Source organism: Brachyhypopomus gauderio, chromosome 1 (genome assembly GCF_052324685.1).
Source record: "Brachyhypopomus gauderio isolate BG-103 chromosome 1, BGAUD_0.2, whole genome shotgun sequence".
Taxonomy (NCBI): domain Eukaryota; kingdom Metazoa; phylum Chordata; class Actinopteri; order Gymnotiformes; family Hypopomidae; genus Brachyhypopomus; species Brachyhypopomus gauderio.
In genome coordinates this window covers 41,244,439-41,261,131 of record NC_135211.1, presented here as the reverse complement: position 1 = coordinate 41,261,131, position 16,693 = coordinate 41,244,439, and the positions used below count along the sequence as shown (strand labels likewise).

The following is a 16,693-nucleotide window of genomic DNA, read 5'->3' as shown; positions in this document are numbered from 1 at the left end:
TCATGTCCCCTGTCCAGTGTCCTATAAAGTCATGTCCCCTGGCTAGTGTCCTATAAAGTCATGTCCCCCGTCTAGTGTCCCATCCAGTCATGTCCCCTGTCCAGTGTCCCATCCAGTCATGTCCCCTGTCCAGTGTCCTATAAAGTCATGTCCCCTGGCTAGTGTCCTATAAAGTCATGTCCCCCGTCTAGTGTCCCATCCAGTCATGTCCCCTGTCCAGTGTCCCATCCAGTCATGTCCCCTGTCCAGTCCCCCAGGGGTCCCACTGCATACTGTATTTCTACACAACACACAACTTTTAGAGCACATGAGAATGAAATGCAAATGCTGTTTATGAGTTTGGCAGTAATGTGTGTGTGTGTGTGTGTGTGGGTGTGTGTGTATGTGTGTGTGTGTGTGTGTGTATGTGTGTGGGTGTGTATGTGTTTGTGTGTATGTGTGTTCTCACCATCGTCCTCAAAAGACTCGGCCAAGTCTTCAGGATGAAACACTCAAAAATGACATGAATAAATAAAAATAATTAAACAATTACTACTTCCCAGTACCCCTGGAGTCTGGCTTACAGGATAAAACTGAAATACACTGAAAGTATATACACACACTCGGGAGGGACAGGAGAGTAAATTATTCACTGGAGTAAACAAAGAAATCAGCTAATGTTATATTAACACATTTCTAGTCTCTTTACTTTTGTAGACATATTATTCATGGTAAAAACAATGGTGTATGCAAATACTTGTCTTAAACTTTACATAAGCACGAATAGTTAAACATATAACCTAAAGGAAGATTGCATTGCAGTGGAGAAAAGAGAGGGAAAGAGAGAAAGAGAGAGGGAGAAGGAGAGAGAGAGAGATAGCTCTTATGTCTAAATGAAGGCACACACACCAGTCTGGATTCCATCATTAGTAATGTTCATATTTATTGTTCTTAAGTCACAGATTCAGCAGAGACAATGTGTGTGTGTGTGTGTGTGTGTGTCTGTGCATGTTTATGTGTATGCATGCACGGTTGTGTCCATGTTTACATGTGTGTGTGCGTCCATGTGTGCACATGTGTGTGCTTGTATGTGTGTGTGTGTGCAGGCGAGTGTGTGTCCGTGTTTACGTGTGTGTGCGTGTCTGTCTGTATGTTTGTATGTGCATGTGTACATATGTGTTTGTACGTTTGTGTGTGTGTATGTGTGTGTGTGTGTGTGTGAAACTCCCAAAGCAGACCTGCAGCTCCCAGCATCCATCTGGTCTCATTTGATGAGGAAGCTAAGAAGATGAAGATGAGGATGAACACACACACACACACACACACACGCACGCACGCGCACACACACACACACACACACACACACACACACACACACACACACACAGTGATATGAGTTTCACAGGAACAGGATATCAGATTTATTCTCTAAAGCGTCTCTAATCCAAGTTCACTCTTATTCAGATCCACTACTGCATACAGCACCTTACAGTCAGGTTTGTCACATGTAACTTGTTTCTCAAAGGTGATATAATGGTATTGTGCGTTTTGCTGAGCCTTCCAGCAGGGGGCGTATGTGTAGAGTTAATAGTGTGTGGAGTGTGGGTGGAGATTGTAGTGTGTAGTGTGTAGTTTAGTGTGTTGAGTGTATGGCATAGAGTGTGAAGTGTAGTGTGTACTATGCAGTATGTAGTGTGGTGTGTAGGGTGTAGTGTGTTGTATGCAATGTGAAGTGTATTGTATAGTATGCAGTATGTAGTGTGGAGTGTAGAGTGTAGTATGCAGTGTGGAGTGTAGAGTGTAGTGTGTAGTATGCAGTGTAGGGTGTAGTGTTTAGTATGCAGTGTGAATTGTAGTGTATAGTATGCAGTATGTAGCGTGAAGTGTAGGGTGTAGTATGCAGTATGAAGTGTAGGGTGTAGTATGCAGTATGTAGTGTAAAGTGTAGGGTGTAGTATGCAGTAAGTACTGTGGAGTGTAGGGTGTAGTATGCAGTATGTAGTGTGGGGTGCAATGTGTAGTATGCAGTGTAGAGTGTAGGGTGTAGTATGCAGTATGTAGTGTGGAGTGTAGGGTGTAGTATGCAGTATGTAGTGTGGAGTGTAGGGTGTAGTATGCAGTATGTAGTGTGGAGTGTAGGGTGTAGTATGCAGTATGTAGTGTGGAGTGTAGAGTGTAGTGTGGTAGGTGCCTCACCTATATGGGTAACCATGATACTTTGAACGGAAGATGGACAGCAGGAAGCTGAAGAAGAAGACCACCAAACCCAGTCCCACCAAACAGATAACTGCATGAAAGGACACACACACACACACACACACACACACACACACACACACACACACACACACACACACACACACATTAACACCTGCTTCACGAGTCCTGACACTTGTCCTCCAGGCACATATTCTCATTATTGGATTATAGGAGTGTTGGGGGAAAATGTGGCTCATGGCAAGCTCGGATACAGCAGCCAATCCCGAGTGGCCATTTTAACGAGCCTGCTAACGAGTGAAGCTGCAGTCAACAGTCTAAGGGCTGCTGGGAATATGCAAATCAGGGGGTGTCAGCTATCTGTACATACGCCTCTACATGTGGGAAGGAAGTGGGATGTTTTTTTCTCCCCCAGAGATCAGATTGATCTTCAAAACGCAAATGTCTTATAAGCCAAAAACCCTGAGCAGCTGGGTAGTACTACACAAGAAAAGCCCGACAACCTGGGTAGTCTTACAAAATAAAAGCCCTGATAACCTGGGTAGCACTACACAATAAAAGCCCTGACAACCTGGGTAGCGTTACACAATAAAAGCCCTGACAACCTGGGTAGTAGTACATAATAAAAGCCCTGACAACCTGGGTAGTGTTACATAATAAAAGCCCTGACAACTTGCATAGCTTTACAGTAATCATGTTATAATCGAAGGAACTCCAAGCGTTCTCCAGCACAAACTGATGCACAGTATCCAATAACTTCATTAATAATGGACACATATTAATGGTGCAATGCATATGTAGCACACACACACACACACACACACACACACACACTGTGTTAACTAATCTGTGTAAACTAATCAGAGTGTAAACTAATCAGAGTGTGTAAACTAATCAGTGTGTAAACTAAAGTGTGTAAATTAAACAGTGTAAACTAGAGTGTGAAAACAAATCAGTGTGTCAACTAATGAGTGTGTTAACTAGTCAGTGTGTCAACTAATGAGTGTGTGTTAACTAGTCAGTGTGTCAACTAATGAGTGTGTGTTAACTAGTTAGTGTGTCAACTAATGAGTGTGTGTTAACTAGTCAGTGTGTCAACTAATGAGTGTGTGTTAACTAGTTAGTGTGTCAACTAATGAGTGTGTGTTAACTAGTTAGTGTGTCAACTAATGAGTGTGTGTTAACTAGTTAGTGTGTCAACTAATGAGTGTGTGTTAACTAGTTAGTGTGTCAACTAATGAGTGTGTGTTAACTAGTTAGTGTGTCTAATCTGAGTGTGTAACCCCACTTGCAGAAGGCCCAAATAAGCCTGCATACCACACACACACACACACACACACACACACACACACACACACACACAGATGCACACGCACGCACACACACAGACGCACACGCACGCACACACACAGACGCACACGCACGCACACACACAGACACGCACGCACGCACGCACACACACACACACACACACACACACACACACACACACACACACACACACACAACCATGCCCTGGTGCAGATGTGTAGTTGAAACAGGTTGCAGTTTCCCTGTGGGAGGGTGGGAGGGGCCAGAACCAGCTGTAGTTCTGGGCACTGCACATTATTGGACAGCACTCAGAGGCGGGACTCTGCATCTCTGCTATGATTGGACACTCTGCGCAGAGATGCTCTGTGAAGGTGAAGGACCTTTTTTTTTCCAGAAACATGGCTGATGGTGCTGGGTGGTGTTGGGTGGAGAGGCTGATGGTGCTGGGTGGTGTTGGGTGGAGAGGCTGATGGTGCTGGGTGGTGTTGGTTGGAGAGGCTGATGGTGCTGGGTGGTGTTAGTTGGAGAGGCTGATGGTGCTGGGTGGTGTTGGGTGGAGAGGCTGATGGTGCTGGGTGGTGTTAGTTGGAGAGGCTGATGGTGCTGGGTGGTGTTGGGTGGAGAGGCTGATGGTGCTGGGTGGTGTTGGGTGGAGAGGCTGATGGTGCTGGGTGGTGCTGGGTGGAGAGGCTGATGGTGCTGGGTGGTGTTGGGTGGAGAGGCTGATGGTGCTGGGTGGTGTTGGGTGGAGATGCTGATGGTGCTGGGTGGTGTTGGTGGGAGAGGCTGATGGTGCTGGGTGGTGTTGGGTGGAGAGGCTGATGGTGCTGGGTGGTGTTGGGTGGAGAGGCTGATGGTGCTGGGTGGTGTTGGGTGGAGATGCTGATGGTGCTGGGTGGTGTTGGTGGGAGATGCTGATGGTGCTGGGTGGTGTTGGGTGGAGATGCTGATGGTGCTGGGTGGTGTTGGTGGGAGATGCTGATGGTGCTGGGTGGTGTTGGGTGGAGAGGCTGATGGTGCTGGGTGGTGTTGGGTGGAGATGCTGATGGTGCTGGGTGGTGTTGGTGGGAGATGCTGATGGTGCTGGGTGGTGTTGGGTGGAGGCTGATGATTCTGGGTGGTGTTGGGTGGAGGCTGATGATTCTGGGTGGTGTTGGGTGGAGAGGCTGATGGTGCTGGGTGGTGTTGGGTGGAGAGGCTGATGGTGTTGGGTGGAGAGGCTGATGGTGCTGGGTGGTGTTGGTTGTCCGTAATGAGCCCCACCCTGCAACAGGATGCAGTGTCCTGGTGGCGACCCTCCCCCCGAGCATTCGTTATTTCTCCAGTGTGTCTTGAATCGTTGGTCTGATTTCTGCTGTATGTTCCTGAGATTTTCAAAATCAAGGAACTGATCCAGGATCAGCACAAAACTGTTCTGGGCTGATCAGGCCATATGGCCTCATAAATGCAAACAGTCCTGAGAACGTCTTGCATTCTGGAACAGAGTGTTTGTTGTTGCTCTCCCATCACGCTATCTGCTTCAGGTTTAGTTTGTTTTGGCTTTTTGACTTCATCCTGTTTTGGTCGTGTGGAAAGAAAAACTTAGGAACTCAAGTTCCAAGGTCAGAGGATGAGAGAGAGAGAGAGAGAGATAGAGAGATAGATAGATAGATAGATAGATAGATAGATAGATAGATAGATAGATAGATAGATAGATAGAACTTTATTGTCATTGCCAGAGGTGGGCAGTAACGAAGTACATTTACTTAAGTACTGTACTTAAGTACAGTTCTTGAGTATTTGTACTTTACTTAAGTTGATTTTTTTTAAATACTTATGACTTTCACTTCACTACAGTTGAATAACAAATACAGTACTTATCACTCCACTTCATTTCTGTCCAGCTCTCGTTACTCGTTACTTCCACACACAACTCTCCTCCCCTCCCCCGATAGTATTTTCACAGGTGACAGCCTATCAGCAATCAAGGATGTGTCTGTGAGGTGTAAAATCAAGTTCGGTGTCGCTAGTCGTTCTTTTCCTAAATAACAGCAACATGAGCGGAGACGGCGGTGATGGAGCATGCCAGGGTTGCCAACTTTTCAAGATCGCTTGGAGGGAGATTTGAACCTGGACTTGGTGGCGAGTGTAAATTGTTGATCGGGGGGGTGGCGAACGTTACCGGGGCGGTGAAAAATGGACACAAATTAAGTATTATATCGCGATCGCCGGTGGTTGATAGACATAGATCAGAGGTAAATAAACTAGATTTTTTTTCGGCGTGAGATATCGGAACTGTGGCGTGAGAGCGTGTGAAAACGGTCAAATGCGTGTGTCTCACGCTCAATGCGTGAGAGCTGGCAACCCTGGCATGCTCTTTTGCACCCATGGCCGTATCTCGACAAAATGTTCCAGTTTTCTGAACGGATGAATCATTCCTATCGTTTTAAATGCATGCTTTGTTTGCCAAAAACAAACTATATCACTGCATACCAAAATTCACCGTCCCACCTGAGGAAGTATATTACGGTATGCAGCCTAAATGTTTTGTTAAGTGACTATGTAGTCAGAGGAGCTTTGCAGTAAGGCTAGTGAAATGACTTTGCCTGCTCACTCCACTGCTAGGTCTGCTAGGATCACTATAAATAATGTTAACATTATATTGGCAAGTAATTCAAACTACGGAAACATCAATAAGGGAAACCGTGTGGGTTAATCGAATCTTGTCAAATAATGTTTCCATTCTAATGTCAGTGTAGAATTAATGTCAATAATTCTAATGTGGCTGTGATTTCTAGTTTGAAAAGAGTTTGTTAGCATGTTGGGTGGCATGGAGTTGATGGGCTTTAGCCATACTGCAAAAGGTTGTAGCAAGGTTAGACTACCAAGATGCCACACTGCTAATTTTACTTTGTCTTTGTTTATATTGACTGTAGCATAATGTTGTATTGGATGACTGAATACCTAACTAGCAAAGAGAGAAAACCGTCATTTTATTATTGACTTTTAATATGGTAACATAATTTGCTTAAACAGGTTAGGCTAGGCTAATCAGTGAATTGTGGTTTTAGAAAATGTTTTTGTTCCTTAAACTAAAGTGTAGGTTAAACTTTTCTGCTACCACTACCTGAATGATGTACATCATTGGAATATGCCTTATGTATTATTATCAAAGACTGTATGAATATTATGCCCAAAGAGGATTTGGTAGGATGTATAATACTTTTAAACTATAACTTTTTTACAAATGTGACGGAAGGTGTACTTTAATACTTAAGTATTTTTAAAAGCAAGTACTTCAGTACTTTCACTTAAGTAAGATTTTGAACATGCAACTTTCACTTGTATCGGAGTAGCATTTGACCAGTGGTATCTGTACTTTGACTCAAGTAATGAAATTGAGTACTTCGTCCGCCTCTGGTCATTGCATATGTCACAGGTACAAAGCAACGAAATGCAGTTTGCATCCATCCAGAAGTGCTTATTCAGAATATAAATATGTAAAATATAGAAATAGAGATGTACATATATACAGGATATGGGTTAATATACAGATTATGCATGTTATATAGGGAAAAATATAGTTACAAGTGTAATATGAGGTTTTATGAAGATTATGAATGTACTATACAGATGATTTACAGATAAATGTAATATACAGATTATTGAGGTAGTATAGGTTATTACAGTAATATACAGAGTATTAAAAATATATTATACAGTCAATATATTATGGTGGACATATGTATGTATATATATATATATATATATATATATATATATATATATATATATATATATAATATACAACAGGGAACTGGTAGTGACATTTTAAAGTGTTCGGTGGTGTTTAATGTATGTGTTGGGGTTCAGACCAGTGTTATTGTTTGAATTCAGGAGGCAGAGTTCAGGAGTGTGACAGCTTTTGGAAAAAAACTGTTCCGGTACCTGGTGGTCTTAGTCCGGAGGCTCCTGTAACGCCTCCCAGAGGGCATGAGGTTAAAAAGTTTGTGTGCTGGGTGGCTGGGATCCTTGATTATTTTCCGAGCCCTATCCATACACCGCTTCCTGTAGATGTCCTCTATGCCAGGAAGTGGTGCTCCAATGATGCGCTGGGCGACTTTCACCACCCTTTGCAGCGCCTTCCGGTCTGTGGCAGAGCAGCACCCGTACCATACTGTGATGCAGTTGGTCAGGATGCTCTCAATGGTGCAGCGGTAAAAGTTCACCAGGATGTCTGAGGCCAGGTGGTTCTTTTTCAAAGTCCTCAGAAAGAAGAGGCGCTGGTGGGCTTTTTTAACCAGCTTGGAGCAGCTGGTCATTCAAGTGAGATCCTCAGAGATGTGGACGCCAAGGAACTTGAAGCTGTTCACACGCTCCACAGCCGTCCCTTTGATGTGGATGGGTGGATGTGGGTCAGCATTCCTTCTGAAGTCCACGATGAGCTCTTTGGTTTTCTCAGTGTTCAGCTTGAGGTTGTTGGTGTCGCACCACTCAGCCAGAAGTCCAGTAGCCAGTTGCAGGTGTGGGAACTGATGCCTAAGTTTTGTGAGGAGTTTTGAGGGGATGACCGTGTTGAAAGCTGAACTAAAGTCTAAGAACAGCATTCTGACGAAGGTGTTTTTATTGTCCAGGTGTGAGAGGACAGAATGCAGTGCTATGGAGACTGCATCCTCTGTGCTTCTGTTCTGGTGGTATGCAAATTGGTGGGGTTCTAGTGTGAGTGGTAGACAAGACTTGAGGTGTGCCAGCACTCCTGCTAGGACCAGCCGCTCGAAGCACTTAGTGATGATGGGGGTAGTCATTGAGTCTTGTTGGGTTGGAGGTTTTGGGTATCGGGACGATGGAGGTGGTTTTGAAGCAGTTCGGTACCACAGCATGAGCTAAGGACAGGTTGAATATGTCCGTCAGCACTCCTGCCAGCTCTCCAGAACACGCTCTAAGAACATGTCCAGGGATGCCATCAGGACCCGCAGCCTTGTGGACTTTAATCCTACTCAGCGCTGCTCCTACATCGGTGGGAAAAAGAGTGAGGGGTTGGTGATCTGCAGACACATATGCCCTGGTTGAAGGTGTTGTATTCCCTCTCTCAAAGCGAGCATAGATATTGTTAAGCTCATCAAGGAAAGTGACATCAGAGGAGGGAGGGGAGGTGTTGATGGTCCGGTAATCAGTGATTGTCTGAAGACCTTGCCACATACGTCGGGGGTCAGAGTTGGAGATGTGTTCTTCTACCTTTTCCTTGTATTGGTGTTTGGCCTTTTTGATGCCCCTCTTTAGCTCAGCCCTGGCTGTACCGTAGGCCTGTGCATCCCCTGACTTGAAGGCGATGTTGCGGGCCTTCAGCAGGAGACAAACATCCCTGTTCATCCAGGGCTTCTGGTTGGGGTACATGGTGATCTGTTTCTGGGTGGTGACACTGTCTATAGTGGTGGAGATGTGGTCCAGTACAGATGAGGCGTACTGATCCAAGTCTGTATGAGTGAATGTATTCCAATCTGTGTTCCTGAATTGGTCCTGAAGCACAGCATCTGTCCCCACTGGCCAAACTTTAATTGTCCTCATAGTGGGTTTCACACATTGGATGAGTGGTGAATACCGAGGTGTGAGGAAAATGGAGAGATGGTCAGATTGACCAATGTGGGGGAGGGGTGTCGCTTTGTATGTTCCAGCCAGGTTAGAATAAACATGATCCAAAGTTTTGTCCCCTCTGGTGTGGCAGGAGACATGTTGGTGGAATCTGGGGAGAACTGTTTTTAAGTTGGAGTGGTTGAAGTCTCCAGCAACAATAAAAGCAGCCTCAGGATATTTAGTTTGATGTTTACTAATGGCTGAATAAAGTTATTTCATAGCCAGCTTAGTATTAGCATCCAGGGGGACATAAACAGCAATGAGGATGATTGAAGTGAGTTCTCTTGGGAGATAGTAAGGTCTACATTTGACCATAATAAACTCTGCATTCTGTGAGCAATGTCTCTCAGTAGTAGCAGAGTCCGTGCACCCAGCTTTATTTATATAAATGCACAAACCTCCACCTCTGGTCTTCCCGGAGTCATCTGCTGTCCTGTCGGCGCGGTGTACATGCCGTCCTGCTAACTCAATAGCGTTGTCTGGGCAGCTGTTGTTTAACCATGTTTCGGTGAAAATCATGGTGTTTGAGTCCATAATCCGTCTATTATTGTTGATGTAGAGTCGTAATTCATCCATTTTATTAGCCAGAGAACGGACATTAGCGAGGAAAATGCTAGGTAACGGCAGCCGGTGTGGAGTTAGCTTTAGCTTAGCTCGTAGCCCTCCGCGCTTACCCCGCCTTTGTTTACGTTCTCGGCGCCGCCTGCGTGCACTTCCACCCGGCCGGGAAGAGTGTGCAGCCTCCAGTGTTCTGGAGATCTCTGGAATGAGTTGGAGATCGGCTTTAAAACTGTCGGCGATTTGATTTCTGATGTCCAGAAGCTCGAGTCTGCTGTAGGACAGTAACGCTGAGCAAACCAAGATGAATGCAAGAATCCTGCAAGAATGAGATCCTGCAAGAATGAAGAACAACCCTCATCCTGAACAACCGCATCATGAACATCCCTCATCCTGAGCAGTTTCTGAGCTTTGATTAATCCATTAAAATGCAGTGGTTTCCATGGCAACTGCGTGACAGTGAGAGAGGTGGCGGACGATTACCGTTGTCACTGAGTCAGCACCTTCACATCTCCGGACAACGAATGCGACGGAGATGAGTCTCGAGAGGGCGTGGCAGATGAGTCCTGAGAGGGCGTGACGGAGATGAGTCCCGAGAGGGCGTGACGGAGATGAGTCCCGAGAGGGCGTGACCGAGACGAGTCCCGAGAGGGCGTGACCGAGACGAGTCCCGAGAGGGCGTGACGGAGACGAGTCCCGAGAGGGCGTGACGGAGACGAGTCCCGACAGGGCGTGACGGAGACGAGTCCCGACAGGGCGTGACGGAGACGAGTCCCGACAGGGCGTGACGGAGACGAGTCCCGACAGGGCGTGACGGAGATGAGTCCCGACAGGGCGTGACGGAGATGAGTCCCGACAGGGCGTGACAGAGATGAGTCCCGACAGGGCGTGACGGAGATGAGTCCCGACAGGGCGTGACGGAGATGAGTCCCGACAGGGCGTGACGGAGATGAGTCCCGACAGGGCGTGACAGATGAGTCCCGACAGGGCGTGACTGAGATGAGTCCCGACAGGGCGTGACGGAAATGAGTCCCGACAGGGCGTGACGGAGATGAGTCCTGACAGGGCGTGACGGAAATGAGTCCCGACAGGGCGTGACGGAGATGAGTCCCGACAGGGCGTGACGGAGATGAGTCCCGACAGGGCGTGACGGAGATGAGTCCCGAGGACGGAGATGAGTCCCGAGGACGGAGATGAGTCCCGAGAGGGCGTGACGGAGATGAGTCCCGACAGGGCGTGACGGAGATGAGTCCCGACAGGGCGTGACGGAGATGAGTCCCGGCAGGGCGTGACAGAGATGAGTCTCGAGAGGGCGTGACAGAGATGAGTCTCGAGAGGGCGTGACAGAGATGAGTCTCGAGAGGGCGTGACAGAGATGAGTCTCGAGAGGGCGTGACAGAGATGAGTCTCGAGAGGGCGTGACAGAGATGAGTCTCGAGAGGGCGTGACAGAGATGAGTCTCGAGAGGGCGTGACAGATGAGTCCAGAGAGGGCGTGACAGAGATGAGTCCTGACAGGGCGTGACAGATGAGTCCCGAGAGGGCGTGACAGATGAGTCACACAGGACACTTTTTTGGCACGAATGATGCCAACAGCAACTACAAATGCCAACAGCAACTACATGCGCGCGCGCGCACGCACACACACACACACACACACACACACACACACACACACACACACACACACTCCATGACCATTACTCTTGTCACATACATTAGTCAGCGTGTGGGTCTGTTTGGCCTGCGGCTGGTGCCCGGAGGCTCTGACAGCGGAGGTAGCTGGTCCTGCTACAGGGGCATCCGTGTCCTCGCCCATGCCCACATGGGCTGCTCCAAACTGGGCTTACAACCCAACATCCTCCCCTCCCTCCCCTTCACGCTCTCTCTCCCTCTCTTTCTTATTCCCTCACTCCCTTCTCTCTCTATCTCTCATATTCTCTCTGTCTCCCTCACTCACTCACTCTCTGTTTGTGTGTATTTCTCCTTTTTTCTTACACACAAAGACAGATAGTTGTGAGAATGCTGATGGCTACCGATAACACACATTATTAACACACATTATTATTAACACACATTATTATTAACACATGGATTATAACACTGATTTGCATGTTTGTTGCTATGAATTAGAGGACATTAGATGGGGGTGGGGCTGTGTTCAGAGAGGGCGGGACTGTGTACAGACTGTATTCTATTTCGGATTTCTTCCATAGTATCAGTGCTCTCGGAGTGAACCACATTCTTGTGATTAGTCTGATAAACGGATGTAGTTTATCCTGCTAAAGATACGACACACGGGATCAAATCCAGCAGAGTGACAGTAGCTGGTGTGACTGCTGCCTGGATAATGACACACCACGTGTTCCACCGCACGTGACTCACGTGGCTTCTGTTGTGACTAGCGCCTCCATCACACAGACGTGTGACTGCAGACATGTCTCTCTCACACACACGCCAAAATCACCGCTATTAGCTTCCTGGAAAAAATCTGTCTGAGAGACATCGGCGTGGTGATGTCAGTGATTCCAGATAGTGCGAACACACACAGTGCGCGCGCACACACACACACACACACACACACACACACAGAAATTGGCATGCGTAGACAGTCACAGTGTGTTGACTGTGATGGCCTGAAGTTCAAGCCTGGTGCATATGCCAGGTTAACAGGTTATGTGTAATCCAGAGTTTGTAATTGAACATTCTGTCTATAATCCAGAGGAGGTAATTTTATAGGTATCTATAATCCTGGTTTGGTAGGACTATATAACAGGTCAAATATAGTCAGGGTCTTATATTTAGTCAGGTATATAAATGTAGTAATTTAACAGGTGATCTACAACCCATAGTTAGTCATTATACAGGTAATGCTTTATTCTGGGTTGCTAGGTTAACAGGTCAAATAGCATCTGGAGTTTGTTTGGTTAACATGTCATTTATATTCTTGAGTCCAGACCGCGAGGCCTTGGTCTCATCTGCATGTTCCAGCAGGGTTTATCGGCGTGGGTGGATGAGCAGGTGTAGGTTTTACGTTATAATCCCTGGGTGCTGTGAGCTACACCTGCCTCCATGTGAATACAAAGAAGAGGCCTCCACCTGACCAGTGATGTATGTCTACAGTTGTACAGTCATCTGCACTCAGTGTTCAGTGCTGAGGTCACCAGGTGAACTGCATTCTCAGTGGTGTTCGGTGCAGTGTTCAGGTCTGGAGTTCAAGATTAATGGGCCATTTGAGAAGATTTCACCTTCTGGCCTTGAAAAAGTGTTGGGCCACAACGTGAAGTGCCACCCAGTGAATTTAGACACGTGGTTGGTTTGGGTCTGACCAGTTGAGATGTGCTGGTCTGGGTTCAACTGGAGCATTATACGTTTTTAGTAATAATGCCTGAATTACTGATGGTCTAGATTAGAGTCTGATTACTCATGTCTGGCATCATTTGTCCAATTAAACATGGCCTGCACCTGTCTGATTACATATGTATGACCGTTCTCTTATTTGCTAGGCAGTTTTCGGTGGGATTAGTGTGTGACTTCTTATGTCCATGTGTACTTGGGGGTTGTTTTGTTATGCATGTGTGTTCAGTATCTCTTCTAGACAGAGTTGTGCTGCCCGGTCGGGGGTGTGGTTTGTGGACGAGACCTGTGTTGCGGAATGCGGAAGTAAATGGAATGTGGACGCCGTTGGAACACGGAAGAACGCTCCGATAAAAGCGGATCATTCGTTTGAGCCAGCGCGGCGTGCTGGTTCTTTTGCTTATGACTCGTTTGCCGTCTGTTTTGTTAAATGTGATTGTGTTCACTTCGGACCATGGTTTAAACCCACATAGTAGATTACCGATCGTTCTGTGGATTTTAGTTCTGAGGCATTCTGTCGTGGCTGTTCGTTTTTTTTGTACATATTATGGTTTTGTATGGTGCGTGTCCAGGTTTTTGGTTTTCAGCCTCAGCCAACCTGAAGTCACAGGTGGGTTTCACATTTATGTATATATATGTATGTTTATCACCTGTATATAAACTCCTATGACTATGCACTCTTGGTCATATGTGTAGTTGATCATATGGACTAGCTGTCACTAGAGAAGGTTCACCTTCTTTCATCAGTGTTATGGGCCCAACCTAGACTGGGACATAACAGAGGGCTGCACACAGGTCATCTCTACCACAGGCAGTGTGTTGAGTGATGAGCTCTGATCTGGGTGCTCTCCACCGTGTTAGGAGAAGAGTGTTCAGACCCGCCTCCCTCCACCACGCCTTCACTCACCTGTAATTAAACTGTAATGTCACCGTTGCCCTTTTGACTGATCGTGAATGCTTCATTCTTATGATTTTATCTCATTTATTTATTTTTTCTTTTTTTATTTCTACTTTCTTTGTGCAGAGCAGACGTAGACCTATGAGAGAGATGTTAAAATAAAAGTGTGTGTGAGAGACAGAGAGAGAGAGAGAGGGATGAACTTACTCCTCCTTTTACCCACGTCTCCCTTGGAAGTAGCGGCTTCATTAAGCAGCACCATCCCCATGGTGATGGCAGCATCTGTTGACTATCGTCAAGGAAACGACAGTGGAGAAGGATGCGGCTCACGTGAGCCACTGATCAGATGATGGAACCTGACATCATATAAATAAACAATTATGTGGGAAAACGATCAATAATAATGATTAGAACAAACGATACGGGTCGGTAGCAGTTCTATAACTGGAGAGAGAGAGAGAGAGAGAGAGAGAGAGAGAGAGAGAGAGAGAGAGAGAGAGAGAAAGACAGACAGAGAGAGAAAGGGGAGTGAGTAAAAGAATGATACTGTGTCAATAGATGCCAATGGCAACAAACAGGATCAGTCTTTTTCATTGTCATCTCTCTCTCTCTCTCTCTCTCTCTCTCTCTCTCTCTCTCTCTCTCTATCTCACTCTCACTCTCACTCTCCCGTCTGTCTAGCTGCCCGGGGCTACTGTAAACAAACCTCTTTAATTAAACTCCAGATTCACACTTCAGGCCCACACACACAACAGGGTTCAGGAGGAGTGTGACACCCCTGCCAGGTGGTGTGTGTGTGTGTGTGTGTGTGTGTGTGTGTGTGTGTGTGTGTGTGTGTGGGTATCAAAGGATACTAAGCAGGAGGATGATGTGGGATTCCGCCACAAACTGCGCCTGACTGCTGCCATGGATGTAACTCTACAAGAGGGAGAGAGAGAGAGAGAGAGAGAGAGAGAGAGAGAGAGAGAGAGAGAGAGTGGAGGAGGAGAGAGAGTGTTCAGCGTCAGTGGGGAGCATGTGCTTTGTTGGCCTGGAGACGGAGCTCATGCACACGCAGCGTCTGTCCAGTATGAGCAGATGAAGTGTAGAGGGCACTCACGAGGATGTGTATCTGCACACGTGCACTCACGAGGATGTGTATCTGCACACGTGCACTCACGAGGATGTGTATCTGCACACGTGCACTCACGAGGATGTGTATCTGCACACGTGTACACACGAGGATGTTTCTGCACACGTGTACACACGGGGATGTTTCTGCACACGTGCACTCACGAGGATGTGTACCTGCACACGTGTACTCACGAGGATGTGTATCTGCACACGTGCACTCACAAGGATGTGTATCTGCACACGTGCACTCACAAGGATGTGTATCTGCACACGTGTACTCACGAGGATGTGCATCTGCACACGTGTACTCCCGAGGATGTTTCTGCACACGTGTACACACGAGGATGTTTCTGCACACGTGTACTCACGAGGATGTGTACCTGCACACGTGTACTCACGAGGATGTGTACCTGCACACGTGTACTCACGAGGATGTGTATCTGCACACGTGCACTCACAAGGATGTGTATCTGCACACGTGCACTCACAAGGATGTGTATCTGCACACGTGCACTCCCGAGGATGTGCATCTGCACACGTGCACTCCCGAGGATTTTTCTGCACACGTGTACACACGAGGATGTTTCTGCACACGTGTACTCATGAGGATGTGTACCTGCACACGTGTACTCACGAGGATGTGTATCTGCACACGTGTACTCACGAGGATGTGCATCTGCACACGTGTACTCCCGAGAATGTTTCTGCACACGTGTACACACGAGGATGTTTCTGCACACGTGTACTCACGAGGATGTGTACCTGCACACGTGTACTCACGAGGATGTGTATCTGCACACGTGTACTCACGAGGATGTGCATCTGCACACGTGTTCACACGAGGACACGCACATACACACAAAATCAGTAAAAAGTGTATTATACAAGTTTGTGTGTGTGTGTTACTGTACTAGACACTCACCAGGTCACTGGCTCTCCAGATAACATGGGCTACTGCTGACTGGAAGGACACAAAACAGTTACCCAGGTGCGTGTGTGTGTGTGTGTGTGTGTGTGTGTGTGTGTGTGTTTGTGTGTGTGCTAATTTAATATGAAATACAGATGAAACACATAATTCAAGCGCACGGGATGTTTTAACATGAAATAAACACTGACTAATACCAAAAGAATGATAAAATCATGAAATTTTAATTATGCAAGAGAGTGAGACAGGAAGACCCAGAGAGAGAGTGAGACAGGCCGTGAGGGAAGGCGTGTGCGTGGTTTCCATTAAGAACGCCGCTCCTATTGGCTGGAGGGGTATGTGGGAAGGTTAAAGGTCGCTGAGAGGAGACATTCATCACTGTCACGGTGCAGTCTACCCTGGGTCACTGTCCGTCAGTCTCTTTCACCCTGCAAGAAGTGGGAGGGGCTCAGACCCCCAGAACCCGCCTCAGCCACGCCCCCTTTACCCAAGCAACCCCTCCCACTACACCTTACGCCCAGCAGCGCTGCTGATGCAGAAGCGGAGGCTGTGGTGTCAGGAAAACGGCCGACGCTGCTCGCAGGACACACCTGACCTGGGCGAGAGCGCTACATAGTGGAGGAGCATCAGCACACGCTTCATGAGGAGAGACAAGATGCTGAGTCACAACCTGCTTAATGGATAGACAATGAGGAGACAGAAGGGAGACCATAGGGAGACAGGAGG

General features: G+C 47.1%; 1 protein-coding gene across 1 annotated transcript in view; it reads right to left on the bottom strand.

Annotated features, from left to right (window-relative positions):
* Positions 1–897: 897 nt before the first annotated feature.
* tusc3 (tumor suppressor candidate 3) overlaps positions 898–16,693 on the bottom strand; it is a 58,111-nt gene continuing 42,315 nt past the window's right edge. The window contains exons 7-10 of the mRNA XM_077013584.1: positions 14,784–14,847; positions 14,137–14,211; positions 2,176–2,266; positions 898–1,259 (exon numbers count right to left, since the gene is read on the bottom strand). Of these exons, the coding sequence (XP_076869699.1) occupies positions 1,244–1,259; positions 2,176–2,266; positions 14,137–14,211; positions 14,784–14,847 (246 nt within the window). The 3' untranslated portion in view covers positions 898–1,243. The remainder of the gene's footprint in view (positions 1,260–2,175; positions 2,267–14,136; positions 14,212–14,783; positions 14,848–16,693) is intronic.